The sequence below is a fragment of the Pogoniulus pusillus genome, chromosome 10, assembly GCF_015220805.1.
Source record: "Pogoniulus pusillus isolate bPogPus1 chromosome 10, bPogPus1.pri, whole genome shotgun sequence".
Taxonomy (NCBI): Eukaryota; Metazoa; Chordata; class Aves; order Piciformes; family Lybiidae; genus Pogoniulus; species Pogoniulus pusillus.
In genome coordinates this window covers 11,751,958-11,779,866 of record NC_087273.1, presented here as the reverse complement: position 1 = coordinate 11,779,866, position 27,909 = coordinate 11,751,958, and the positions used below count along the sequence as shown (strand labels likewise).

At 43.8% G+C, this 27,909-nt stretch overlaps 1 protein-coding gene across 2 annotated transcripts; it reads left to right on the top strand.

Moving 5' to 3' along the window:
* Positions 1-26,518, top strand: ANXA5 (annexin A5). Of its 2 annotated transcripts, none has more exons than XM_064149916.1 (13): positions 1-101; positions 3,722-3,771; positions 11,298-11,382; positions 12,467-12,561; positions 13,398-13,511; positions 15,834-15,924; positions 17,067-17,146; positions 17,592-17,648; positions 20,856-20,949; positions 22,058-22,153; positions 22,696-22,754; positions 24,775-24,897; positions 25,964-26,518. In XM_064149916.1, the coding sequence occupies exons 2-13, from the start codon at positions 3,763-3,765 to the stop codon at positions 26,024-26,026; spliced, it is 966 nt and encodes a 321-aa protein (XP_064005986.1). In that variant the 5' UTR covers positions 1-101; positions 3,722-3,762; the 3' UTR covers positions 26,027-26,518. The 2 variants fall into 2 exon arrangements, with proteins under 2 accessions (XP_064005986.1, XP_064005985.1); XM_064149915.1 differs by lacking the exon at positions 1-101 and adding an exon at positions 3,538-3,642.
* The last annotated feature ends 1,391 nt before the right edge of the window (positions 26,519-27,909 follow it).

The window sequence follows — 27,909 nt, the reverse complement described above, 5'->3', positions numbered from 1 at the left end:
CTTCAGAGCAGGAAAACATTCTGTGTTCTCACATCCAAGATTCTTTTCCAAACCAGAGCTTATCTTCGACTGAGTGAACATTACCTCATGTTTGGCTGAGGGTAAGACTGTGCACATAGATTACAATAACAAGCTGTTGTGAGTAAGCTGCTCAAAGGTAGAAGGGTGGGAAACCTTTTCAAACACCTTGAAATGAATAAAGGCAGACTTCCTCTACTAGAAATGAAAAGCAAAGAGTAGAGAGAGACACTTATGTTAGAATAAAAAGTATGTGTTGATTCCAAATCCACAACCTCCAACACAGAGTTTAAATGGAAAAATAGAATGAGACATGTTTGATAATTTCCTTAAATTTGAGAGCCATTATTAAGGATACTAAATAAGACATAAGAAACAAACTTCCTACAGTCCATCCTCAGAAAGTATGAGGAGAGGTGGGGAGAAAACAAGCTTTCAACCGTGCCTCTTGATGTGCTATTACACACACAACACACTATCAATATTTTCATTGAGCTGGCAGAAACTGTGTCACGCTGCCAGTTTTGAATGGTGCTTGGCATTGCAGGGAGCCAAGAGCTGAAAGCTGTGCTGCAGCAATGGGAGCCAGGAGGACTTCTGTCTTACAGGCAGTGCAGTTGCATTCCAAGGTGGATGATCAGGGTGGTCACAGGGTGAATGAGCAATCATTTATTGGGTGAAGATAAACCTTTTCCCAAATTGTTGATGAGTTTGAATAGATGCATTTCTATCAGCCTTTGTGTCTGCCATTCACTGTAGTAGAGAAATTCTGTTAAGGTATTTCAAAGTGAGGAGGACCACAGCTCTCTCAATTCCAGACATCTTATTAACTGTTCACACAATACTGGCAGAACTTTTTTTTTAACTTTCAAGTTGCCCAATAACTTTCCCTTATCAGACAACTGAGTCACTAACGAGGTTTGAATTCCAGTTGGCTGTACTCACACCTGTGTCATTTGGCTCTTGGTGCAGTTACCACTCTTTGTGTGCCTCAGTCTGATTGACAGAATTGTGATGAAGAGGGCAGATTGAGATCCCACTGCATTTCTTTGTGTGTGCATGTGTACACTTTCTAGAGGGTAAAACTTGAAAGATGATCACAGCATGCCTGGGTATCATGTGTAAGGAAGAGGTGGGTGTGTGTAAACAAGGTTGTGCTTAAACTAAGAGCAGCCACTATTTAAAAAAAATTGTAACCCGTCATTAACAAAAAAAAAAAATCCATGTGTGCATTTCCACCTGAATACTATGAGCAACTCACTATTCCCTTCATGCATCTTTGAGCATGTATGGAATGCCACTTCAGTCATAGAATCAACCAGGTTGGAAGAGACCTCCAAGATCATCCAGTCCAACCTATTACCCAGCCCTGTCCAATCAACTAGACCATGGCACTAAGTGCCTCATCCAGGCTTTTCTGGAACACCTCCAGAGATGGTGACTCTGCCACCTCTGTGGGCAGCCCATTCCAATGCCAATCACTCTCTCTGAGAAGAATTTCCTCCTAACATCCAGCCTATATTTCCCCCTCGCACAACTTGAAGCGGTGTCCCCTTGTTCTCTTGCTGGTTGTCTGGCAGAAGAGACCAACTCCCACCTGGCTACAGGCTCCCATCAGGTAGTTGTAGACAGCAATGAGGTCCCTCCTGAGCCTCCTCTTCTCCAGGCTAAACAACTCCAGCTCCCTCAGCCTCTCCTCATAGGGTTTGTGTTCCAGGCCTCTCATCAGCTCTGTCGCCCTTCTCTGGTCATGTTCCAGTATCTCAACATCTCTCTTGAATTGAGGAGCCCAGAACTGGACACAGTACTCAAGGTGTGGCCTGACCAGTGTTGAATACAGGGGAAGAATAACTTCCCTTGTCCTGCTGGCCACACTGTTCCTGATCCAGGCCAGGATGCCACCTGGGCACACTGCTGGCTCATGTTTAGCCTACTATCTACCAGTACCCCCTAGGTCTCTTTCTTCCTGGCTGCTCTCAGCCACTCTGTCCCCAGCCTGTAGTGCTGCTTGGGGTTGCTGTGGCCAAAGTGTAGAAACCTGCACTTGGCCTTGTTAAATCTCGTCCCATTGGCCCCTGCCCACCCGTCCAGCCTGTCCAGGTCCCTCTGCAGGGCTCTCTTACTCTCCAACAGATCCACACATGCTCCTAGCTTTGTGTCATCTGCAAACTTACTGATGCTGGACTCAATCCCCTCATCCAGATCATCAATAAAGATATTGAACAGGACTGGGCCCAGCACTGATCCTCAGGGAACACTGCTAGTGACTGGTTGCCAACTGGATGTGGCACCATTCACCACCATTCTTTGGGCCCAGCCTTCCAGCCAGGTCTTGACCCATATCAGAGTGAATCTTTTCCAAGCCTTAAGCTGCCAGCTTTGCCAGGAGCTTGTTGTGGCAGATGGTGTCAAAGGCTTTGCTGAAGTCCAGGTAGACTACATCCACAGCCTGCCCCACATTCACCAGGCAGTTAACCTGATCATAAAAGGAGATCAGGTTGGTCAGGCAGGACCTGCCCTTCCCAAACCCATGCTGGCTGGGCCTGATCCCTTTGCCATCCCGTAGGTGCTTTGTGATGGCACTCAAGATGACCTGTTCCATGCCCTTGCCTGGCACTGAGGTCAGGCTGACAGCCCTGTAGTTTTCCGGTTCCTGCTTCTGGCCCTCCTTGTGGATGGGCATCGCACTGGCCAGCTTCCAGTCTTTGGGGACCTCTCCAGTGAGCCAGAACTGTTGATAAATCTGCCAGCTCTCTCAGCACCCTAGGATGGATCTCATCTGGTCCCATGGACTTGTGAGGATCCAAGTGGCTCAGCAGGTCAATGGACTGGATTCACATTAGACTTTAACAAGTAAATCAGGCTGTGTTAGCAAGTCCTGCTGAGAAAACCAGCTGGGTGGATCTGATGTTTTTGCTGACCTGTATGTGCACTTTCTGGGGCAACAAAAAATAGTGGACAAAATATTGAAATTGGCATCATGACCTGCTCTTCTGCCAGTGCTTTCAGAGGTAAACAGAACTCACTTTGAGATAGAAGTGACCATTACATGTTAAAACGCTCACACAGAGGTTATGTTCGTGTCTTATCTTGGCAGAGACCCTAAATTCCATTTGTGTTGTGGTCACTTTTCCTTCTCTCGTCTGACACGACGCTGAACTGCACTGGTATGGGTGAGGGAGCAGGTCTTCGGCTTCAGATGGAGATGCTCTTTGAGTATCCTCCCTGCCCTCCCAAACTGACTGTATCGTCTCTACATCTGGGTCAGAGAAGTGGGCCCTTTGTCAGGTGCCAAGATGTGAAGAGTATCACCACCCGCAGTGCCTACTGTACCGATAGCCTAGAAGTACATGCTCTTCCAGCCCTGTGTCTGCTTTGCCAGCCTCAGTTACTCGGAAGTTAGCGGAGGCCAGCTGCCTTACCCGGTGGGGCGGCGGCCGGCACCGCTCGCCCCTCCGGCCGAGCCCGCCGGCAGCGGCTGTGGCTGGCTGGCCGCCCGCCCGGGGTGGGGCCTGGCCCGGCCCCCGGGGTGAGGCAAGCGGCGGCGGGCGGGTGCCCTGCCTCCCGCCTGGCTCAGTGCTCCAGGCAGCTCCGGGCGGTGGCGGCTCTGCGCAGCAGCTTGCGGTGAGGGGCGCCGGCATCGGACACGGGCGGCGGGCGGGCAGGGCCGGACGGGCGCTCACTGCCGTTCTTCTCTTTGCAGATTCGACTTCGAACTCGGCGTCGAGCCGGCGGATCCCAGAGATGGCGAAGGTGAGGCGGGCGTCGAGCTACCGGCGGGGTCGCCCCTGCCTGACCGCCGCCAGGCCCGGCACGCCCTCCTTTTTATCCGCCTCGTTGCTTTTACTCCTCGCTGATTTATCGCCGTTCTGCCTTAAATGGACCCGTCCCGAGGCTGGGGAGGGGGACAGCGAAAGTAGCTGATCATGTGATGTGCGCGTCTCGCACAACTCTTTCCTTTTTTTTCCCCTCCAGTTTCCACTCATTTGGCCAAGTTTTCCGTGCTGTGTGTTTATATTGTGCTAGGGTGGAGGCTCCTTCCACTGGAGGAGGAAGGATAAAAAAATACCACCGTGGCAGTGTCCAGCAGAGGCTGTGGGCTCGAGACTCCCATCCCCCGCTTTCCCATAACCTAACTTAAACTGCTCTGGAAGCCTTGCAGACGTCCTGCAGCACCTTTTTTATCCTTTTAGGCCCTTGTGTTGCTGTGGTTCGAGCCTGGCTGAAGGCTTGGAAGATACAGTGGACTCCAGTGTTTGGTTCTATGGTTGCATCAAATGTATGAACTCAGAAAAGTAGAATAAGTGTTTAATGGCTTGCTTATGGGGTTTGTGTCGCTGTAGGAAGTGAAAGGCATCGAAGTGTATGGGTGCATTTCCAAAGGTCTGCTAATGCAGAAATTAATTAACAAGTAGCATGATTAGTGATGTTCTAACACTCATGTGAATACTTAGTCACATGCTGTCTGGATTTAGTCTTAATAGAAAGAAAGGGTACTTCACTGAAAGAAGTGTTTACTTTTAAGCATTTGCTGGAGTACTACTGATATTTTGGGTTGGAGGTTTTTTTGAGAGTTAAAGAGGGGATTTTTTCTCTCTTTAAATATCAGGCCTGATTTGTAGAACACTTTTTATGAAAACAGAAACCCTTATCCATGCCAGTGCAGGGCACCTGACCAGACAGATCTGTTTGGACAGCCTTTGGTTATGGTATATGTGATGTTGCTTGTAGACTTGAGAGTAACTTACTAGGAAAAGCATGAAAATTTGCAGTTCTCTTGTCTGTTCCACAGAGACTCAAACTTTGGTTCTTGATCCTTTTAAAAGCAAAATTTCATTCTTTGCTAGGCCAAACCAGTTACTCTTGTCTTCATGTATTTTCTACTGCCTGAGGTAACGCTTGAGGCTGGGTTAGCAACGGTGGTGGATAGTGGTAGGTTTAAGTCTATGGAATTATAAGACCTCATGTACTAGGTAGGCCTTGTCCTCCAGTTTCCACATTCAGACTACTTCCATGTCAGTAGCTGCTTTCTACTTACTAGTATTCTTTTCCTGTGCAGTTAGGCAGCCGTGACAGACTAGGAGTGTTAAAGCGTTGTTGCCTGTAATTAATTTCATAAAGCAAATACAGAGTTGGAGTAATCCCTGCTCCTCATGGCAGGTGTCTGTTCTGACTTTGTTGTGCCTTGAAGTGATGGTGAGAAATTAAAATGCCTGTCAGTCATGAAATGTTGACTGTCAATCAACAGTCATTATTTATATGTACAAGGAAAGGGTCATAAGTGCTGCACAGCACCTCCATGCTGTTCTGAAGTCCAGTTTAGTCCAGATGCATCACTGAAGAATAACACCTTTGAAGAAGGTAAGTTATCTTTGGAGTCTTGATCACTGAAGTATTTGTTCTTGCCCACTTAGGGGAAGTTGTTTGTTTTTTTTTTTTACCCTGAGAACTGAGGGATTTTGTGTGTTTCACATCCAGGACAAAAAGGTTCATTCATTTTGTGGGAAAGATACAGCATGTGGTTATGTGCTGTGCAGACTGGTCTCTCCGTGCCTATGTTTGTCTCCTGTCTTTGGAGGAACACTGCTGTCCTAACAAGCTGCCTCTCCTCACGTATGTAGTGGTCTTCGTTAGTCTGTGGTCATGAAAAAGCAGCTTGGAACTGCAACCTTGTGTTTGCTAATTCAGAAATCTGTGAAGAAAGTCACAAGAGTATTTTCTGCTTGCAGATTCTGTAGACCAGTCTGGTTTGGTCTGATACTCTCAATTTTTTCTCTGATGCGAAGTTGGGAGTATTTTGTATATCCATTTGTAAAGTGCCAGAAAGGGATTGCTCACTGCCAGTGTAGGTGTGGCTGCTGTGTGCTATATCTGGAGTTCCTGTTCTGCCAACATGCACGTGTGGCTGGCAGCCCAGCAGTAGTATCCCCAGCTCCAGCAGTGCTGTAGAGGATTAGGTCTCACGTTCCAAAGTACAAACACTTTTTCAGAGTTGGGTCCTAAGCAGCTGTTGGGCTTTGTTGAGATTGCCTCTGAGGATGGCTTCTTTGAGTGCTTTTGTCAATGTCCCTGCATTGGTTCCTACGTTGCTGTTTACTCTTCTCTGTCTTCCACCCCCTCTCTGTCTTTTTTTTCCCCATTCTCTCCACCCTGTCTTTGGTATCTCCATGGTGTACTGACTCAGAGTTCAACACAGATGTTGTGTAAGTACTTTTTTTTTTTTGAGTTTAAATTTAGTGGGGCAGATGTGAGTGCAGTCTGCTGACCAGAGCTTACTCCTTCCATTTCCATGGCAAATATGAAGCATGACTAAACTTAGATGTTTTGTAGAGGTGCTTTTATAGCTGCACATTTGTGTCAGCTCTGCACCGATAATCATCTACTCAAGAAGTAATTTATGTCCTGCTCCCCTTGCATTTGTGGTGAAGATGTCATGAACTATTTCTTTCACAGTGTTAGTTTTAAAGCACAATTTGAACTGGGATCTCTATGTGTTCTCCAATGGCCGCAGAGGCTTTCAGTTTACCACGGAATGCTGTGTTGTGCTTTGTTTGCAAGACGCCTTTTCTTGTCTAAGCGATCTCAAGGCAGTTTTTCCTTTATTCTAGCCCGTGACCTTCAGGGCTGGAAGTAGCACACATTCTGTGTGTGTTAGCCTGGGTGCTGTAAAGTACTCTTTATTGTTAAAGAAGCTACGTGTTTACAAGAGGGCACAGGAAAACCATGGGGTGCTAAGAATGGAAATAAAAAGTCCCATGCCACCTCCTCTGCACTGGACGCTGGGCTTTCCAGTGGCAAACTGGTGAGGTGCTATGTTTATTGCTGCAGAGAAGCACTGTGAAAGAAATCATTCTTAATCTGTAGAAAATCTGACTGGTGAGAATTTACTGTGAGTGGGTACAGAGGAAGGGTAGGCAGGAAGAAGCCTGACTCAGTTCAAGTATGGGCTTTTGTTTGTTGATACTGAATGCTTTGTCTTTCGTGGTGGCTGAGCCGGGGATCTTGTAGGTGGGAAATTGGTTTCGTGCTTGGTAGGAAAAATAGAAGGTACCTCATTAAGTGGCTATTGTTGATCTTGTAGATAATGCTGTTGCCAGGATATGTGGCTACATGACAACAAATTGTTAAGCCAAGTTGTCTCTTGGGAGAAGTTAATGTAGTTCAGGTGCTGGTTATCTCACTTGATGGGATTGCATCTTCTTCTCCTCTGCAAACTTTCATTAGAACAGAATAGACAAAAATAACAGGGAATGTGGCTTTCCTTAATTGGAGTCGCATCAATTCCAAAGCAAAATAATGTCTTGCTTTGAAGTTTTTTGGGTTTGGCTTTTTTTCTTCCCTCTACCTTTTCTCCTTGCTAATTTTGTCTCTCTTGGGACTTCGCTTCTCCTGTTGGTAGGTGCCTGGAGAATAGAGAAGCTGCTGTTTATTTCTAGTATATAATCACAAATTACACTTGCAAAAGGCTGTGCTGCCATTCAGCCAGACTTGGACAGGCTGGAGGATTGGGCAGGGTGAAATTTAATGAAATTCAACAAGGGCAAGTGTAGAGTCCTGCACCTGGGAAAGAACAATCCCAGGTATCAGTGTAGGTTGGGGACTGATCTGTTGAAGGCAGCGAAGTGGAAAAGGGTTTGGGGGTCCTAGTTGATGGGAGGTTGACCATAAGCCAGCAATGTGCACTTGTGGCCAGGAGAGGCACTGCCATTCTGGGGTGTATTAGAAGGGCTGTGGCTAGTAGGTTGAGAAAATTTGTCCTGCCCCTCTACTCTGGCCTGGTGAGGCAACATCTGGAATATGGTGTTCAGTTCTGGGTCCCCCAGTTCAAGAGGGATCTATTGCTTGAGAGTCCAGTGCAGAGCTGCAAAGATAATTAAGGGAATGAAACAGCTCTCTTACAGGGAGAGACTGAGGGAGCTGGGGCTCTTCAGTTTGGAGAAGAGGAGACTGAGAGGTGACCTCAACAATGTTTATAAATATGTAAGGAGTGAGTGGCAGGTGGACAGGACAAGGGGCAATGGGTGGAAGCTGAAGCATAGGAAGTTTCATTTAAACGTGAGGAGGATTTTTTCCCTGTGAGGGTGACAGACCATTGGAACAGGTTGCCCAGGGGAGTTCTGGAGTCTCCCTCTGTGGAGATATTCAAGGCCCACCTGGACACATTCCTCTGTCATCTGGTATAGGTGATTCTGCTCTGGCAGGGGGATTGGATTGATGATCTTTTGAGGTCCCTTCCAGCTCCTGACATTCTGTGGTTCTATAGGATTCGTTAACAATAGTCAGCGTATTGGGATATACAGAAAGGGAAAGTTTGTGTGTTAGAATCTCGTGATGTTCTTTCTGCTGAGGTCTTGCCTCTTGTGCTTCTCTTTACATTGTACTGCCCAGTACAGGGTGTTACTCTTTAGTAAGGGATTATTCCAGATTACAAAAGGATTTATGTCAATGACTATTTGTTTTCTTCTTGCCCTTTTTGTGCTTGGGTGGGAAACTTACTAACCAAACGGAAAACAAGCTGTGGTGTTACTCTGTAGCTGTTTGCATAAATGGCACAGAACATTTTTAGAGATACTAAAATGAAGATAATTTACCTATATAGAAGCTATTGAAGCTTGTAAACAAATGTTAAATAGAATCATAGAATCAACCAAGTTGGAAGAGACCTCCAGGATCATCCAGTCCAACCTGTCACCCAGCCTGTCCAGTCAACTAGACCATGGCAGTAAATAGTTGTCTTTCAGTTCACTGTTCTCCATGTTAGGTCAGGATGATGTTGGAGTTCTGATGCTGTGATCCATCTGCAAAAACCAGTTTGTATCAATAAAGTTTGAACTTTAATGTTGAAACTGTAGCTGAGATGTCTGATAAATGAAAGTCTGGATCTGGCCAGAAACCTTTGTGCATGAATCTGTTACTATGTTAGAAATGTCTGGCTCATAGCTCCTGTTTCTGTTTCTCCATGAGAAGCTGACTTCATCAGTTCCAGTAGTGATGCTTTAGAACAGGTGCTTATTGTCTTTCTCTGACCGGAAGGTACCATGTTTGCGAAGGAGGTGGCAACTCTTCCATCCATGGACTGAGTTTGTTACCTCTGCAGGGTTTTCTGCCATTGTCCATTGATTTGCAAATGAGAAATTTGGAATGGAATAACTAATAAGTGTTCTTCTGGACGGTGTGGTGGTTTAGAGCGGCTTGTGGTTGTTAAACACGGTGTGGCTGAGTATTTCCTGCCATACCCTCATCACCTGCTCGCACTGCAGTGCTCTTGAAAGCTGGGTGAGTACAAGTTCAACAGGGCTTGACAGTTCCCGTGAGGGAATGCCTAGAATGCACATGGTGTCCAGACACCAAGGTACCCTTTTTAGCTGCACCAGAAAAATTGCAAGAACTGTTCATCAAGTTTATGTTGAGGCTTTCCACACTGTGCTTTTGAAAAGTGAGTTATGCAAGGATTCTTCTTAGTTAACAAAAATGAGAAGGGTGATGTAAAGAGATTTAATCTAGCACTTGGAATTGATGCATATATTGTCCAAAACAGCCACAGAGAAATGTTGGGCTGCTGTAACAGGACTTAGGCACTGTGAAGGAGAATTCCACTTGCTTCTAATAAGATAAGCAAGGGAAAACTAGTTTGTAGATAATAGCAGTTTGCTCTGAGACCTATTGACCTTTGGTCATTTCCAAGGGAGAATTGTGGTAGTTTTGTATTAGTTATGTTAAGATGATATGAAACAAAGCAGAAGGAAATACTTTAAAATAACCCCTGATGTGGTAATAAGGGGGATGAATACAAAGGCTTTTCAGTTCATCTGCTTTACTAAATTAAGTTCATAAAATTAAGTCCCGAGTCCTTGAGATTTTTTTCAGTATAGCCTTTGGAATTAACTGGGGAAATGAGAGTTCAGTATGCATTACTGGGCCTAAATTTGAAGTCCTGCCTGAAAACTTCCTGGTAATGGGAAAAGCAGAATGCTTCAGGGGAAATGTCATGCCTCTGAAGTATGTTGGTTATTAGCAACCATCTACCAGGAAGACGTTTGTAGCTATTAAACACTGTGGTACTTCGTCTTCTGATTTGCTGAAATTAGGCAGAGTTGATCTTTACTGCTTCTTTGGTGGGAGGGGTGAGGAGTCTCTGATAGCAGCAACACACAGGTGGCCTCAGAGGTATCAGTGCTTCAGGGCAGTTTCTGATTAGTGCTGGCCTGTTCTTTTCTCTCTGTGCTCTTCTGGCTGACCTGTCTTGGGTGAGTAAGCTGACTTGAAATCAGTGTGTGGCTGAAGTTGCTGACTTGAGGGAAAGGCTCCATCACAGAGGCCAGGTGGTTGTGGTGCCTTGAAATAAGATGCTACCAGTCTCAGTAAGTCTCTTGGCACTTTCATAATCCTTGAGAGTACCCTAAATGGTACTTCTCTACAGCAGTGATTACAAGGAGTTTCCTTTCTCCAACTGTTGGGAAAACCGCCCTATTTCCAGAACCCAGCTGTTTCCCTTTTGGCCACCACTCGACTCATACAGTTGATAAATTCCCTGCAGTACACATACAGGTTCTTGAACTGACAATTTAAATAAAGGCATTTTTTTTTCCATATGGGCAGTGAATATCCTTTTGTGTTTGAACCAAAGAGGAAGTCCCTGAAGAGCAATGTTCCCTGGAAACCTAGAGAAATTATTTTTGTGTTTTGACAGGCTGATACACTTCTTTTTTGGGTGTAAACTGCTGTGAGGAATGTAGCTGAATCACTTGGCTAAAAAGTTGCTTATGTCAAAAGAAGTGTGATGAAAAATGGAAAACCATTGCAGGATTCAGTAGGTCTCATTTGCAACCTGATGGAAAAAGTTGTCTGATACTGATTGAGAGCTCCAGTAGGATATTCTTAAGGAGAGGAGGTCCTCATTTCCAAACATGTCTTGGATCTCCGTGCAGCTTTTCTAGCATATGTGATTGTTAGGTTAATTACCAGTCACTGTAACAAATGATGATTTCTTAGTCACTTTCCTGCATTCAGGCTCTGCTGTTGTAAACACCCATACTGCAAACTACCACTGTGTAAATACACCTAAACTTACCGAGTCTACCGCTGAGTAAAACTGTTGTAGTACCTTTAGAGTCAGCTGTGCTTAAATACTCACTGGCTGCTATTTTGTAAGAAAAATGCCATCATCTTCTGGTTTGTGGATTCAAGTGTAGTCTGAGCTCATGTTTGGAGAACTGAAGGATACTGTCTTCTGTTTCATGGCTTATCTCCTTTTCCTTCATCCCTTTCCTCCCCTCTAGTACACAAGAGGCACCGTGACAGCCTTCTCTCCTTTTGATGCCAGAGCTGATGCAGAAGCTCTCCGTAAGGCCATGAAGGGAATTGGTAAGTGTAGTGTATTTTATGAAAAGGGAAGGGCTCTCAGTGCTTTGAATGCATCCTTTCTGAACTCATTTTTTAGTATTAGCAGTTCAGGACAGGACATGATTCCACATGCCATGGAATGACAACCCCAGCACTGGACCGGTCTGGGTGTGTCCTGCTTTCGACTGTGCTGCTCTCAAGGATGTTTATTTTTAGATTACCATAATGCAAAAAAAAAAAAAAAAAAAAGTGGTTGCATGTTTCCCATTAAAGATTGATATGCCACAGGGTCCTCCACACAAAGTTCTAGTGCAGAGTGAGCTGTGTGGATTTACAGGTGACAGCCTTGGAGAATTAGGACTGGACAGTGGAAACTCTATGCTGCCTGTAAAAATGTCCAGTAGTCCCCTTGGTCTGAAATGTGTAAGCACTTGACAGTTACTGTGAGCAAAGCATACCAGCACACAGCATGTGCAGGCTAACGAGTGATCTGTAAACTCGCACTATAGCTTTCTGCCACAAAACTTGCCCAGAACAGATCCTAATTTGCTGCTTCCTTTGAGGTCACCTGTGGGAAGAAGCAAAGTGGAGGGAAGAAGGGCAGTGTGATACACCTCAGCCTGTTGGCAGATTCAGTAAGGTGCTGTGCTGTGAGGGCTACTGTGTGAAATACCATATTTAAAATGAACAGCTCCACACTTCTGCACTCTGTAATGTTTGGGGTTGCTGGACTGAGCTTTGCAGAGAGTTGGCAGATTGTTTATTCTAAAGTGAATCCCGTAGTGAGCCCAAAGGCAAGGCTCTTACGTAGAATGCAAACTGACTAAACATTACAGCTCTAGTCTGAGGTGCTGGGAGTAGTGGCTGGAGCAGAGCTCTGATAGAGAACAAATAACCTATAGGTCTTCCAGTCATATTTTTCCAAAAGCAGAACACCAGAGTTGGTGCTTGAGATTGGGCCAGCATAACATTTGTTATTTAAATGCTTCTGCTGTTGGTCAGCAGACTGTTACTTTCAAAGAATCTTTCATTGCCTTTTGAGTTTGTGCCACTGCTGTTTGTTTTGCTGAGTGTGTTTGTAAGTCTTTATTCTTTCTAACTACAGGGACTGATGAAGAAACTGTTCTGAAGATCCTTACCAGCAGAAACAACACTCAGCGTCAAGAAATTGCATCTGCCTTTAAAACTTTATTTGGCAGGGTGAGAAGAAAAATATCTCTAAAACTGAGCTGAATGAAGCCTATAATGATGACTTAAAACAGTGAGGCACATTGATCATGCTTCCTGTAAAAGATTCCTTAAAAAAAATCTAGTTTTGCTTCTGTCTACCCCTTCCCCTGCCATTGCCTTAATTGCTGGCTAGGTTAGGATACTCCTTTTAGACTGGCACAAGGAAATTGCTTCCATTTTCTGTCTTTCAGTCCAATATGTCGCAGATAGGTTTGTGCATAAAAGCTCTTGTAGCTTCCTGTTAGTCTGCTTTTAGTCTCCTGACTTCATGCTCAGTATGGAAAGTGTTATCAAGTATTTTGAAGCAAGGTCTGCAATGTAAGGTGATAGCAGAAAAATAATTTTGTAGAGCTAGAAAATGTGACAGAAGTAAAGCAGCCCCATACTGTAGGAGAAAACAGCCCCAAAGGGTTTTATCTACTCCAATCGGTAGATAAAACCCTAGGCCAGTTCAAAGCAAAAAGAACTTGCTTCTGACTTCCAGCACAGTTGGATCCTTCAGTGTTCTGGCTGGGTAACTTGTTCTTGCAATAGCAAATGCTGTGAACCACTAGCATCTAAAGAATTCCTATGCAGAAAAAAAAACAAAGCACCAAAAGCTTTGTTTCTTGTTTTCCAAATGTCCCTATAACCTTTTCTTCTGCCTTATTTGCCTATGTTTGTTAGTTCAAGTACCAATTAAAACACAAAGAGTCCTTGCCCTGTGTTTTTTTTGAATCTCCAGAGCCTTCCAGTTTGCAGACATGCACATAGCTGTTTAAAGTGTTTAGTCTTTGTTCTTTACAACACTGTTTGTTCTGTTATAGGATCTTGTAGATGACCTGAAATCAGAACTCACTGGCAAATTTGAAACACTGATGGTATCTTTGATGAGACCTTCATATATTTTTGATGCTCATGCACTGAAGCATGCCATCAAGGTAAGAGGAGTGAGGAGAGGGATTTAATACAGCATATGAAATGTTTGTTGCACTGACGTTGTTGTTTGGGAATGAACTTCTATTTAGAAATCTGGTCTGTGTAATGTTTTATGTGAAGTTGTTTTCATGAGAAACTAGGTTATCTTTGGAGAATGGTGCTGTGGATGCAGATTACAATCTCCACAGCATAAGACTTGTTTCTTCTGATTTAAATAGAATGAGTAGATGTTCATGTTGCTTTGAAATTCTTTTTGCTGCTCAAGTGCATTGCTGGAGTCCAGTGGACACCATATTTTCCTACTGTGAGCAGCCTTGCTCCAGTTTTATTCTTACAGAGCTATATGTATTGGCTGCAATTAGTTCAGGGCATTTCATTAAAGTATGATGTCATTTCTATGTCTTTTCTTGATTGTTATTTAAGTTAGAGAGTATTTTGCCCTCAGCAGATTAAGGTGCAGCTCCAAAACTGATGGACTAGCATATTTGTGTAAACTGGTGTCCACCAAAATTATGAGCAGGTATTATCTGTGAAACTGACTGTGTCCTAAAAGTTGCCTCCAGTGACACAGAGGGAAGAGCTGGTGGCCCTGTCAGTGTTACCTTTCCATCATTTCTAGTTCACTGAACACAATGCCTTTGTGGGAAGGTAAACAGCTAAACAGACACTTGCAGTCTGTTTGTGTAAACGTTTTAATGTATTTTCTTTCATGTGCTCTTAGTTTGTTTTTTCCTCTTCAACACCTATATCAGCCTATGCAAATGGAGGAATAGGATGTTCCCTGGGTTATTCACATACTCTGTTGATCAAAGCAGAGGACATTGAACTCGAGTAGTGTCAGGCAGTGCTTGGTTGGGTGACACATGTAAACTCCCAAGATGCTTGATGACCAACTGGTTAATATATTGATTTAGTCAACAGTGCAGGCTGATTCTTGTGAACCTGGTGACCCAGCAAATAATGTCTCAGACAACAGAAACCTTATTTCTGGGAACTTGCTGTGATGTCTTTATACGCAGTAAGGGAAGGGGAGATGGCATCTAATGAAGAAACTGATAAAGGCCTTGTTGACTAAAAGGAGAAACTGCATTCCCAAGCTTCTCTTGTTGACTTAGGAGTCAAAGAATGACAAGGAAATGACAGAACAGATGGGTGTAGGAGAAGTAGAGATAGTGAAACAAAAGTGGTTTTGTTCTTGTCACTTAAAAAGAATGGCATTAAACGTATGATCATAGGATGTCAAGAAAGATGTCAATACCAGCTGCAGTTCAGCCAAGGTGAACTGCAGCAGTAAAGATGTGAGAGCAGAGAATTGAATGCAAGATAACAGCTTGACTAAGACAGGAGTCTATGCTGAAGGTTATCCCTATCAATTTTCACTGCTGCTGTTTAGAATAGAACCAATACACCTGCAGGCATATACTTGAAGCAGTCTCTATTTTGAGAATTACTACACGTAACCTGGCAGACTGGGATTTTGGATAGCTTAGTGTGCAGTTGCATATCTTTGTATGCAGTCAGCTTTTAGGTTTTCCTTATGGGAAAGGTTGGAAGTAACATGCTGAAGTGAAAATGCGGAGTGTTCTATTTCAGTGCTGCTTTTGTGAAATGACTCCTTTGGAAGCGTAAAGAGCAATGGCTTATTCTTACAGGCAAAGCAATGGCTTATTCTTACAGGCAAAGCAATGGCTTATTCTTACAGGCAAAGCAATGGCTTATTCTTACAGGCAAAGCAGAGTCAGACTTGTGGAAACAAGATACTGGCTTGGCTTTTGTTAACTTTATCTTTGTAAAAGTGAAAGGCGCCTGTTGTGCCTGCTGTAATTAGAGTGCAGCAGCTTAAATTGCCTGGGCTGGCAATTCTATGTTAGATGTGTGTTTGCAATGAAAGAGCAGATTGAACAGCACATGTCATAGAACGGTAAAGATCATTGCTGAGGGGCTCTGTTTTCCCATGCGCTCGTTGATAAAAGACAGTGTATGGATGGGGTTCAGATGGAAACTATTAATGCATTCATTCACATACTGAGGCCACTGAGTGTAATAGCAAAGGACTGTAACATACCTAGATATGCTTGAACATGAGAGGACTCATCTGAATCAGTGAGCCTTTATTGAGTGGTGGCTTGGTTTTGAAAACAGTCAGGCCAGAACTGCAAGAAATTATTTCTCACCCATCCCCCACCTAGTATACCAGAAAGAAGAGAATAATTTTTCTTTATTTGGAGCAAATGTATAAGCTGATGCTTGTTTTTGATTGCTAAAGAGAATTAGTGTTTTCTTTTTGTTATTCCATCGACTGATTGACTTTTACACCCTTGCAGGGAGCAGGAACTAATGAGAAAGTGTTGACTGAAATTCTTGCCTCCAGAACACCTGCGGAAGTGCAAAATATTAAACAGGTTTATCAGCAAGGTAAAGTTCTGTATAAAAAAAGTTCTGGAGTCTCCATTTAGTTATCCTAGTATGTTTTAGTTCATCTTGCAAGTAAGGGTTATCTGAACTGGTGGATGCACCCAGTAAGTAAGATTTAATTCTGCTTTGTCATGAAACCTCGTGTTGAAGTAAACTAGAGTTTGGATTTTAAATCAAAATCGCTTTTATTTCAGGACTGTGACTACAGGTTCTGGTATTTTGTACTCAAAAATTAGATGTTCCTGTGCTCATAGCATTACTCCAGATCTGCATGCTCTTTAGATCCTTAAAGAGCTGAATCCGTGCATATCACCTTGTATTTCAAAGTATTTTGAGTAATCTGCTCCTGATGCAAAATGTGAGATGTTATCTTCTCACCTCTTTTACAGTAATGTTAGAATCATAGAATCGTAGAATCAGCCAGGTTGGAAGAGACCTCCAAGATCATCCAGTCCAACCTAGCACCCAGCCCTATCCAGTCAACTAGACAATGGCACCAAGTGCCTCATCCAGTCTTGAACACCTCCAGGGACGGTGCCTCCACCACCTCCCTGGGCAGCCCATTCCAATGCCAATCACTCTCTCTGGCAAGAACTTATTCCTAACATCCAGCCTATACCTACCCCGGCACAACTTGAGATTGTGTCCCCTTGTTCTATTGCTGGTCGCCTGGGAGAAGAGGCCAACCCCCACCTGGCTAAAATGTCCCTTCAGGTAGTTGTAGACAGCAATGAGGTCACCCCTGAGCCTCCTCTTCTCCAGGCTAAACAACCCCAGCTCCCTCAGCCTCTCCTCATAGGGTTTGTGTTCCAGGCCCCTCACCAGCTTTGTCGCCCTTCTCTGGACACCTTCCAGCACCTCAACATCTCTCTTGAATTGAGGAGCCCAGAACTGGACACAGTACTCAAGGTGTGGCCTGACCAGTGTTGAGTACAGGGGAAGAATAACCTCCCTTGTCCTGCTGGCCACACTGTTCCTGATCCAGGCCAGGATGCCATTGGCTCTGTGTCCTAATCATTAAAACTGTTTTAGAGAAATTATTCTACAGGATGGGAGTCAAATTAACTTCTTGCTTTTCCTTGCTTTCTCCTCAAAATAATGAGCTAGGCTGTAAAGTGGTGACTGGTGTTGCTCTTTTGCAGAGTATGAGGCTAACTTGGAGGATAAGATCGTAGGAGAAACATCAGGCCATTTTCAAAGACTGCTGGTGGTCCTGCTGCAGGTTGGTATCCCTCTGTGTGCAGGCATGTGTATGTGGTTTTCACTTCCATCTAGTGTATGCTTAACAATTTCTGCTTCCTAAGGTGGGATTCTAGATAGACCTGATGATAGGCAGGATTGGTTCTGAAGCGGAGTCACCTTTCCTGACTTGCAGGATCAGTCTGGAGCTCTGTTATGAATCACTTCCACATTACTGAATTGAAAACCACCCTCAATGCTCATGGGTATAGCAGAAGGCCTGCTACATGGAATTTTGGAGGCAACAGGGGAAGAGAACATTTATTTCCTGAGGACATATACAAGCAGAAGGGAAAAAGAAGGTGATTCTAGGAAGATGCATTAGGGCTTTTTACAGCAGCTCTTACAGGCACAGTATAACAGATAAGCTTGGATTTTGATTCAACTTTTAATTCTTCAGTTTAACAACTTGTGAACATTCTCTTTAGGCCAACAGAGATCCTGATGGCAGAGTCGATGATGCTCTTGTTGAACAGGATGCTCAGGTGGGTGAATGGCTTGAATTTGGAGCATTTCTACCAGTTATACAGCTAGAAGTGACACAAGTCAGAAATTAAGGTTCTTTTTGGGAGGGATGTTAAAGTTTTTTCTCCTGTTTTTATACATTGTGGACAGAAGTGTCAAAACCTGAAACACTGGAATCAAGATTTTTGGCATTTTCACATTTCAGTGTAAAGGGTGTCTTGTTTTACTTATTACTTGATGATGTGCCTGAATTGAACAGTGATTAGATCACTGGAAGAAAGAGTTGTGATTGCTGAGAGACCCAGTGCTGAAAAACTCAGAGATGTTAACAGTTCTTTCATGTCTGACTTGAACTTCTCTCTGAATCCAGTCTCTAAGCACCATGGGTCATGTATGTGCAAAATGTTAGTGCTGTTCAGAGAGAGAGCCTCCAGGGAGTGTGAAATACAAAAAAGAGAAAATACAGCAAACAATTGTGCAATTGCCTTTAGGGACTCAGGTATTGCCCTTTTGTGAGTATTGTCCATGATGTTGTCACTGGTCACCAAACCCGTTCTTGGGAAAAGGAAAGCCAGCTGTTAATTGGTGTCCTTGCTGCAGTCTCTTGCTGACTGCTCCTGGCTCTGTTGCTTGTAGTGAGGGCAAATAGCAACTAGATTACAGAACTCATCTGATGAGTGTTTCTTCCCGGTTATTTCAGATGACGTTGGGCTAGACATTTTCCTCTCATAGGTTGTCAGTTGAGATGAAAGAGTATCTGGATTGTTCAAGGTGACAAGCAGGAGAAGCAGAATGCCAGATCAGTAAAACGTTCTGCTGATGGCAGAGCAAGACAGACTGGCAAAATGTGTTTTACTGGAACAGGGCTGTCCTTTGTTATGTCAATTCAGAAAACATTGTTCTCCTGATATTAAAATTAATTATATGGAAACTGGAGCTTGAAAATTAGTGAGGCAGATGTTTGAATCGTAAGCTAGATTGTTGCATGGAATTGTCAGTCTTGCCTTTAGCTAAGCTTATGTTTTTGAGGAAACCCACCAACCAGAGGCCCTGGTAGGTAGGTAGATTCCTTTTGGCCCCTTTGAGTTTAATTGAGCATCTGCAGTGAGGAGGCACCATACATAAACAGTGGAAAAAATGCCTGGTTTTCTAAATGGTCTGTGTGGTTTGTTCTGTAGTTTTGTCGTGAGCTGGGACCCAAACAGAGAAGTGTTGTGTTAGGTTCTTCTGTTGGTATCTCTATGTTCAACACCTAGCATAGCCAAACAGATTCAGAGTGTTTTATAATTCTTATTGCCAGGTACTGATGGTCAGAACTCAAGTGTGCAACTGTGCCTATGTAAGACTTCCCAGTGTTTGTCTTGATCCATGTGTGTGATGGTTTGGGGGTTACCCCGCCCCTCCCACACTTTGTATTTGCCCCAGCTAACTCAGACGGACCCTGGGAATATAGATGAAGCAATTTATTTACAAGCAGCTATTTACAATATATACAGTTATATACAATTATATACAGAAATATACAAAGGATAAACAATACAAAAGCACAACTCCCCTCCCAGAAACCTGAGTCCCCGGGAGGGGCTTTTAAACCACCCCAACACCTCCCCCGGCCCCTCTCAACCTTACCCCAGTTCTCAGGAAGAAAAGAGGTGCAGCCAAGAGGTTAGGGAGCAAGGTTAGTAGGAGCAAGGTTAATGAGATGTGTCCAGGTCTAAGGCAAAAGCAAGAGTGAGAGACAAAATGGAGAAAGTTTTTCTTCTTCTTCCCAGAGTTCTCAGCATAACTGTGAGAGAAGTTGACATCAATTGTTTTCATTTCACTGCCTGTTATCTAGTTCTTCTACCAAAACATTCCAGCTTTCTTCAAACTAGCACAATGTGATACTGCGGGAAGGAGCTGATACATGAGGGTGCAACCTTTTTGCCCAGTGGTGATTTTTATTTATTGTTGGCTGCTAAGCAGTAATTCCTGTTGAGAAATGAGCATTCATACTATGGAATAGCATGAACGTGCAGGGAACTTGCAAGACTTCTCTGAGAATGCCTTGCAGGAGGAAGTTTAACTTTTTTGGAAGAGGTTTTGTGACTATTACTTTTAATGTTATGCAATTGATATACTTTTTGGGTATTGCACAGCAGCAAGGCAGGTGGAAGCTTAGAGCTGACATAAATGCCAAGCGCAGCTTTGAATATCTCTAAGGAAATGCATTCCTGCTTTCTCTGAATACTGTGCTGGAACACCAATTAAATGCCAGCACTCTCCATCCAGCAGCAAACCTGAAGAGCTTGGCCTATATTATTTGAACTACATCTCCTTGCAATGTCTTAACAGTTTGGGGTTTCTTTTTAACCCTTATCCTGTTGTATCTTGTACTATTGATATGAAAAACAATGTGCGGCAATCGCAGATGTGTTTTGGAAAGTATCATGGGACAAAGAAATGGGAGATTCATAAGCTCCTGTTCAGGTTTTACAGAATGGACAGACAGACTACCAGCAGTGTTGCTGTCCAGCAGATTTGCCTGTGGGTTTTTTTTAAGAGATAATTGACTGTCTGAGGATAGGTGGAAACCTGCCTGCTGTTCTCTGCTAACTGAGGAGGGAGAAGAGAAAAAATAAGCTACAATATGTACAAACTTTTCTTCTTGCTTGGTGCAGTGAACAAAGACTTGACTGAAGAGCAATGAATATGCTAAAAGGATTAGAATCTGGTTTGGTGTGACTCAGACGTTAGCAGCCCTCAGACCCTTTTCCAAGAACTTCTAAATGCATTTTCCTCTTCTCTTTGGAAAACTTCCTCCTGGGCCAAGTTACTGTGGTTCTCCTGTTGCTGTGAGTCATCACATAATAAAGTTTTGCTGGTCTGATTTGAAAAAGGGAAAGGAAGAAAAAAAGGCAGAAAAGAGTTTTGGGGAAGATTTCTTAAATCTCCTATACTCTCTCAGTTTCAGGAAACTTCAAGGCTGTAAAGGGAGTGTGTGTACAGTCACTTTTAGGCCCTTAAGCTGTACTGCACATGTAACTGCTCACAATTCATCATTTGTTCCTTTCTAAGGTCAGTTCAGGGCTTGGCCATTTAATTAATTTACTTATTTTTCCTTTTCCCTCCAGCTATAGCTTGGTGATAAGTTTAATCCTGCACAGAATGAGACCAGTAGAGCTTTTCCGCAGAGTGTGTGGACACATAACAAATGCTGCTGTTTTGATCTCTTGAATTTACAACAGGTTTTGTTTAGAGCTGGGGAGCTGAAGTGGGGAACAGATGAAGAAACGTTCATCACCATCTTGGGAACCCGAAGTGTTTCCCATTTAAGGAAGGGTAGGTAGTTTTGCTGAAGTCTCAGTATTACCCAGCTGGCAGTAGAAAGTTTGTTTTGCTTCACCCAAGAGTTACTTAGCATGATAGAAACATAAGATATCATAGGAAGCTCAGGTCTGAAGGACATTCATGGACAGACTCGACTACACTGGCAACAGGCCAGTTTATCTGTGTGGAGTTAATCTGATGTAGTAGCTCAGTGGAGACAGATCTCAGATCCAAGCTAAATGATTGCCACATGCTGGGAAGAGTGCTTACCATTCCCTAAAACTTCCCCTCTTCTCCCTACACCCTTACCCTGGATGCATTCACAGAATTACATAACAGTTGAGCTCAGAAGGAACCTCAGGAGGTCATCTTATACTAACTCTGCCTGAGCAGGGTTGCCTAGAACAGGTGCTGAGGACCGTGTTCAGATGGCTTTTGCACATCTCAAACAACTCTGCAACCTCTGCCAGAATAGGGAAAAAGAGTGTTTTCTGTTGTCCAGACAGAACCACCTGGGCCCACTGGTTCTGGCTCTGGGCACAACTGAAAAGAGCCTGTACCCATTTGCTTTACACCTGCCCTTCACGTGTCTGTGACCATTGATGAGCTTCCCCTTTGAGCCTTCCCTTCTCCAGGCTGAACGCTCCCAGGTCTCCCAGCCTTAACTTGTAGGAGAGATGCTCAGGTCTCTTCATGGCCATTCAGTGGACTTGCTCCAGTTACACTATATCTCTTTTGTACTGGGTAGCCCAGAACTGGACCCTGCACTCCAGGCATGGCCTCGCCAGCACTGAGCAGATAGGAAGGGATCACCTTCCTCAACCTGTTGGTAACTGCCCTCCTAGTGCAGCCCAAGACACCATGGACACCTCTGCCACAGGAGCACACTACTGCCTCGTATTCAACCTGGTGCCCTCTAGGACCCCCAGTTCCTTTTCTGCAAAGCTGTTTGACACCCAGGATGTTCTGGATGCATGTGCCACAGCATGTACAGGAAGGTGTTGTACAGTAGCAAGCAGAAGATAGCATTTAAGCTGTGGGTAATGTGGCAGAACTGACAGAACCCCTGCTGAGGAGGATGCTGGCTGTGTGGGTACTGAGCACACGTTCTTTTTTGCAGTGTTTGACAAATACATGACAATTTCTGGCTTCCAAATTGAAGAGACCATTGACCGTGAAACCTCTGGCGATTTGGAGAAGCTGCTCTTGGCAGTTGGTAATGAAGTATTACTGGATCTAGAACTGCTCTTCTTTCAGTGCCAGGCCTCCTGAAATTGCAGTTGTTGCAGGAAGTGGTGTGAAAACATGAGTCCTTTGTAAAGTTAATCATCTGGGATATGGTTTAGTACTTAGAGAAACAGACCTTTATGCTTCCTTTAATAGATATGGGGGCATGGAGGAAGTGGGCCTGGGGGGTGGTGGTGACCTGCGTTTTGTTGAGTCATGTACACCCTATCAGAAAGTGAGGCAAAAGTGCCTTGGTTTGTATTCCTGACATCTCGTGTAGGACAATGTCATAGCAGATTTGCAATGGAGTAGAACTGAGCTATCAGAGTCTCTTTTCTGTTAGAAATCTGTGGTACATTCTAGCTCCTAGATCCCAAAGAGCTGTCTGAGGGGAACAGACCAGCTGACAGCTGTGTACTATTTTTTGTCCATGCTGAAGGGAATGCTCTGTTATCACACACCTTGTCTTGACAGTGTAAGATTGTCTTGACCTGACTTGCAACCAGTAACAGCATCCTTTGCCTTTTCCAGTGAAATGCATCCGAAGTGTGCCTGCCTACTTGGCTGAGACTCTCTATTACTCCATGAAGGTATGTATGTGCTCTCCATACAGCACCCTTCAGCTCCCCCAGCTGCACTTCCTCTTCTTTCACTTGTTCTTCATTTCTTCTGTTGCTGTGGATGCCAACAGGATACTCTATCACTGAGCATCTGCAATAGGTTTGGGGAATGTGGGAGAGTACAGTAACAGTTCATGAGCTTTACTTGCGGTTCATCCTGTTTGTCAGACAATAAGTCTTTTACAGGGAACATCACTCCCATCAGCTGCTTTTGGACTTGGTCTTGCTATATTGGAAAACTGTCTGCCTAGATCTACTGGGTACCTTGAGCTAAATAAAGATTGCAGTGTCTTTAGATATGTTGAGGAGTAAAGATGACCAAAAACTTAATTGTAGATTGTGCAGATTTAGTGGTTTTCATTTTGAGTCTGATATTTACAGGTTAAAACACAGCTTTGAAACACATTTTGATGATTATCCCTCCCTTTTTGAAAAAGGAGAGAGGGTAACAGAGTGATAAAAGGTTCTTTAGGGGGATCCCATCAGCAACACAGCTGTTTCTGTTGGTGTCATCTTTTCCTGGATGGGAACAGATAAGCAGGGGGAGCTGTGTTCTTAACTCACAGAGGTAATAGCAATTAAACCCAAGGCAGGTAGTCTCTTGTTTTCAAGCAAGTTACCAGCTTCTCTTGAAGAATTTTCCCTTTCTCTTGCTAAAAAGTACTGAACTAAGTTTGTCACCAGGTGGATGTGTTGATGAGGTGTCAGCATGAGAAATAGTGAAATGGGATGTAATGACAGTTTCATTTTTAAATGCAGCTTTACTGCTTTTCAAGATACCAGTCTCAAATAGGGTGCAGGTTGGAAAATACAAGATTTTCTACCAGTGTGTTAATCTGTATGAGCAGGACTTTTTTTCTTATTTATCTATTTTTTATGTTTTCTTTTTTAAAGAATGTAATAGAAAATATTTCCTGAAGTCTTTTTACACCTCTGTTACAGGGGGTCTGATTAATGTCTGCCAGTGAGGTCCTCAATTATATTTCTGAGTAAAAGTCCTTGGCATTTCAGATAAGAAAGTCCTTCATTAATTATTCCTTTGGCAGAAAAGTTTGCACTTCTAATTTATCACTTTGGTGTGACAAAGTTCTACAAAGTTTTTTTTTAGGCAGGGCACAGCCTGGCCTTTACCAGATTGTAATGTCAAATCCTACTTGGAAACCAATGGACTCATGGCATCACTTCATCACTTTTGAGCAGCTTTAGGGCATTTTTACATGTAATCCAAGACTATTAAAACCATTCGAAGGATTGAGTGACCCTGGACATTAGGCTGAAGATGATCGTGGGGGCTCTGCCAAGTCCTTCCTTGAGGTGCATTAGCAGGTCAGCATGTGAAAATGTGTCTTGCTTCAGCATGTGTGGAGTCTGACTTGTCTGAGCAGGAGGGGTTAGGACATTAGCCTGGTACAGTCTGCCAGCGTGGCAGTTCAAAGCAGTAAAGCCAATCCAAGTGGAGCATGTTTGTGTGGTTGGGAAGGTTTTATGAAGTTTGCCTCCACAATAAACAGTTGGATAGTTTGTGGAATGAGTTGCTCTGCCTGTGTCCTGCAATATGATGAGATATGCTTTTGTATTAGTCATGTAGCCAGCTTGAGAGCTGACTCTGAATCTGCAGTGTCAGACCATGTTGAAAGGTGATTTGGATGTGATTCTGATTAGTGCACAGCCACTACTGCTGTGTCATCTTGGAACTGGATGACTTTAAATTCATATGGGCATGCACAACTGGAGCCTGGGAGAAAAAAAGGTGAAATTAGAGGTCTGACCAGATGGCACTTCGTAGAAGTCTGGTGATTAGAGCACCTTGCATTGTGGATCTTGGTTCTCCACACTGCCTCAATGTTTTGTGATCCTGCCTCTGTTCTGGAGTAGAAATGCTACTCAGAGGTGTTTGCCACACCACTTGTTGCACTCGGTGCTTTACTGTTGCACCTTGTTTGTTCAGAACAAGCTCATGCTATAACATTGTTTAACCTTCTCTCTCCAGGGCGCTGGCACTGATGATGATACCCTGATCAGAGTCATGGTTTCAAGAAGTGAAATTGATCTGTTGGATATCAGACAGGAGTTCAGAAAGAATTTTGCAAAATCATTGTATCAAATGATTCAGGTAAAACTGACTATTCTGTTGCCAGGGAAAAGGAAGGTGACTGAGGTGGGGTGGGGAAGGTTACAGGAGGCAGGGGGCCAGGCTGGACAGCCCAGTGTGCTAAGAGCAGAGGTGGCTGGCCTGCAGTTTGAGAAGTACCACATGGTGTCCCTTCAGGGGCAACACTTCCTATAAGAAGCTAAAGGTTTCTTTCCAGCGATCACTGGGAGAGCAGATGTGGTTTTCTGAAATTGGAGTTACTCAGACACCATTTTTAGCTATTGCTTCATTTCCTTTTTCTTGTCTGGGTTCCTTCTGATTTTCAGTGTTTCTGAGGGTGCTGGATCCAGAGAAGTTCTGGGGTTGGGAGTCTGAATTATTGTGAGGTTGGAATTTAAATGTTGGGTTGTGGTGTGGAACCTTTTGCACCATTTCACAATGGAAAACATTTCAGTGTGGAATCCATCTGAATCATAATCTCATTTGAGTGGATGGGAAGGAGCAGGAAGGGAAAGAGCCAATATGAAATCCAGAGCCAGCTGTTGCTGCAGAGTTGAAGCCCAAATGTGTTTATTCCTTCAATTTCTTTTTGGAGTATTTTGTTTTCAATTGCTCATTTTTGCTGTGTTCTGTTACCATTCCTGACATCGTGGTCTTTTAGTCTGGGTGGGGTTGCTTTCGACTCTGAGTGGGACCCATGTCCTGTGGGATTAGCAACAGCGTTTCCCATTAATTACAGGAAGCAGGGCTGGGGCCTTTCTAAGTGCCAGCAGGTGAACTTTGCCCCTTAAAGGTTGTTGCTTTAGGTGCTGGTTTGGGCTTCTCCTTTGTCTGGACTTTCTAACAACCAATGGGAAGCTCAAGTTCTAGTAGAGCTCTTGGAGTTTGTGTTTCTGAAGGTCTGTGTAAATTCAGCTCTAACGTAAGAGACAGAGAATTTCCTTGCTTCATTCCTGAGAGGAGAGTCATCCAAGTGGATTTCCTGTGGGTGGGACAAAAGCATAATCTGCAGAGTCCTCCTTGGCGGCTGCTGCTGTTCTCGTTTCTGTGGCTGTGACTCATGGTGACTGATGTGTTGTATTAACAGAAAGATACGTCTGGGGACTACAGGAAAGCACTCCTGCTCCTCTGTGGCGGAGACGATGAGTAATGCTGACTGTGACACGGTGAATTTGTTGTACTCCAGCTTTGCAGCCCTTCAGTTAGCATGTCTGCTCAGTTTTTGTATCTTAATGCTTTGGCTCTTTGGATTCGTACTAGCATTGCACTTACTACAAATGAGCTTAGTGTTATCCAAGCGGCAGCTGATCCATGCTCTTCCTGACAGCCCAACTTCCAGGAATTTCAAGTGCCTTCAGTTTGTGAGAGCTGTGGCGACGGAAGAAGGGCACTGAGCACAGAGCCCAGTTCTTTGCAAGTGTTTTGCTGAAATAGGAAGAAAAAAATAATCATGTATTTTACTAATATTTCAAGGTTGTCTTCTACTTGCTTTTATTCCTTACATTCCCATGAATGTTAAGCCAGCTTCACCACTGCAAATGAAGACAAGATGTCCTTGGTATGTAATATTTGAATGAATTTGCTGAAAAGAATGCAAGTAAGCATTGCACATCTAAAGGACCAATAAATTTTCCCCTTCTCAGCACAGTTGTGTGTGTGTTTTAATGGGTAAAGATCTGTTTTCTCTGTCATGTGATTCAACTGCTTCAAACATGGTTTATTTTTCCTACTATTATGCAGCTTTCTAAGCGTATATGATGTTTGGCAGCTCTAGGTCTTGATGTGCAGTCTAGTGTCAGGGTGCTGTGGTGATGCTGCTTGTTCAGTGTAGCTGGAATAACAAGTTACCAGTACTTGCTGGGCGCTGCGTTCTCATTTTATGCTGCTTTGTCTTTTTCTTCTCTAAAGCTGGGGGAAGGATGGAGAGCTGTTTGCCCAGTGCTGAGGCAGTGCAGATATGCTTCACATGTAGGACCAGTGGAAGATTACTGAGATGGAAGCAGGTGAAGAAGACAGTGGTCTGTATTTCAGGGATCCTGGGTGCGAAGAGGATGGTTGCAGCAGTGCTCTCCTCAGGTTAGCAGGGAACAGAGCAGCACAAAGAGTATAAAGCCTGCTCTATACTCTGCCTTGAATTCACTGCTTTGGTTCAGCATTTATGACAGGCTCTGAAAATTCAAGTGACATGTATGAAGAAGAGTAAAATACTTCTGTTCCATGCATTATGAGTCTAAACATTGTGGTTCTAAATTTAGCTGATGGGTTAGTCACACATGTCAGCTGTAGAAAATGCACATAGCAATAGTCTGGTTGAAATTGATTCTTTAGAGATTATTAAGAGCTTTCAAACTTTAATCTGGAAAAATGTAGAGTTTCATTTTTTTTGTGGTGCAATTCTGCATTGTTACTATTCTGATCTCTTGCTGACAAGCTCTTGGTTTCCAATGTGTTATATAAAAACTCTTTTTGTAAGTAAATTTGTTACCTAAAGCCTAATCTGCTCTACAGCTGCCTTTGTCTTTCCATTCTCTCTCACACATGCCCTCTTTCCTGCCCATGCACTCCCACTCTTTCTCATCCTTGCTTCTCCTTGTCCAAATGTAAGATTTGTAGGCTTTAAACCAGCACAATAGATTGCATTTGTTGATCTATTTAAATTATTGAGTTAAATGCTTTTCTCTTCTCTTCCTGGATAGTTTGCTGAATCCTCCATGCCGCTGTTGTATGGGAAGATGGCTGCAGATGTTGTTTGCATCTCCACCATGGTTTCAACTCCTCTAACAGTGCTGCTGTAATCCTGCCCTACTCTATTCAGGCTGCCTAGTCCCATCTCTCCTGCCTCCTGGCACTGAAGCCCTTCTGACTCTTTGGGTGATGTGACCCAAAGCACCACCAGTAACTCACTGGGACATTTAGTGAGGACTGCTGCTGGTGGAGAGAAGGGCTAGGAACATGTGCAGGGTGAGAAATTTTGTGGAACGGGAGATGGGACCCAAGTTGGGTTGCTCTGGATTAGTGTCTGTGGTCACAAAC

Excerpts from the sequence above, each read along its gene's own strand:
- ANXA5 (XM_064149916.1), top strand. Across the intron at positions 15,925-17,066 it reads TAAACAGGTTTATCAGCAAG|AGTATGAGGCTAACTTGGAG; the intron begins GTAAAGTTCTGT and ends GCTCTTTTGCAG. Across the intron at positions 17,147-17,591 it reads TGCTGGTGGTCCTGCTGCAG|GCCAACAGAGATCCTGATGG; the intron begins GTTGGTATCCCT and ends CATTCTCTTTAG.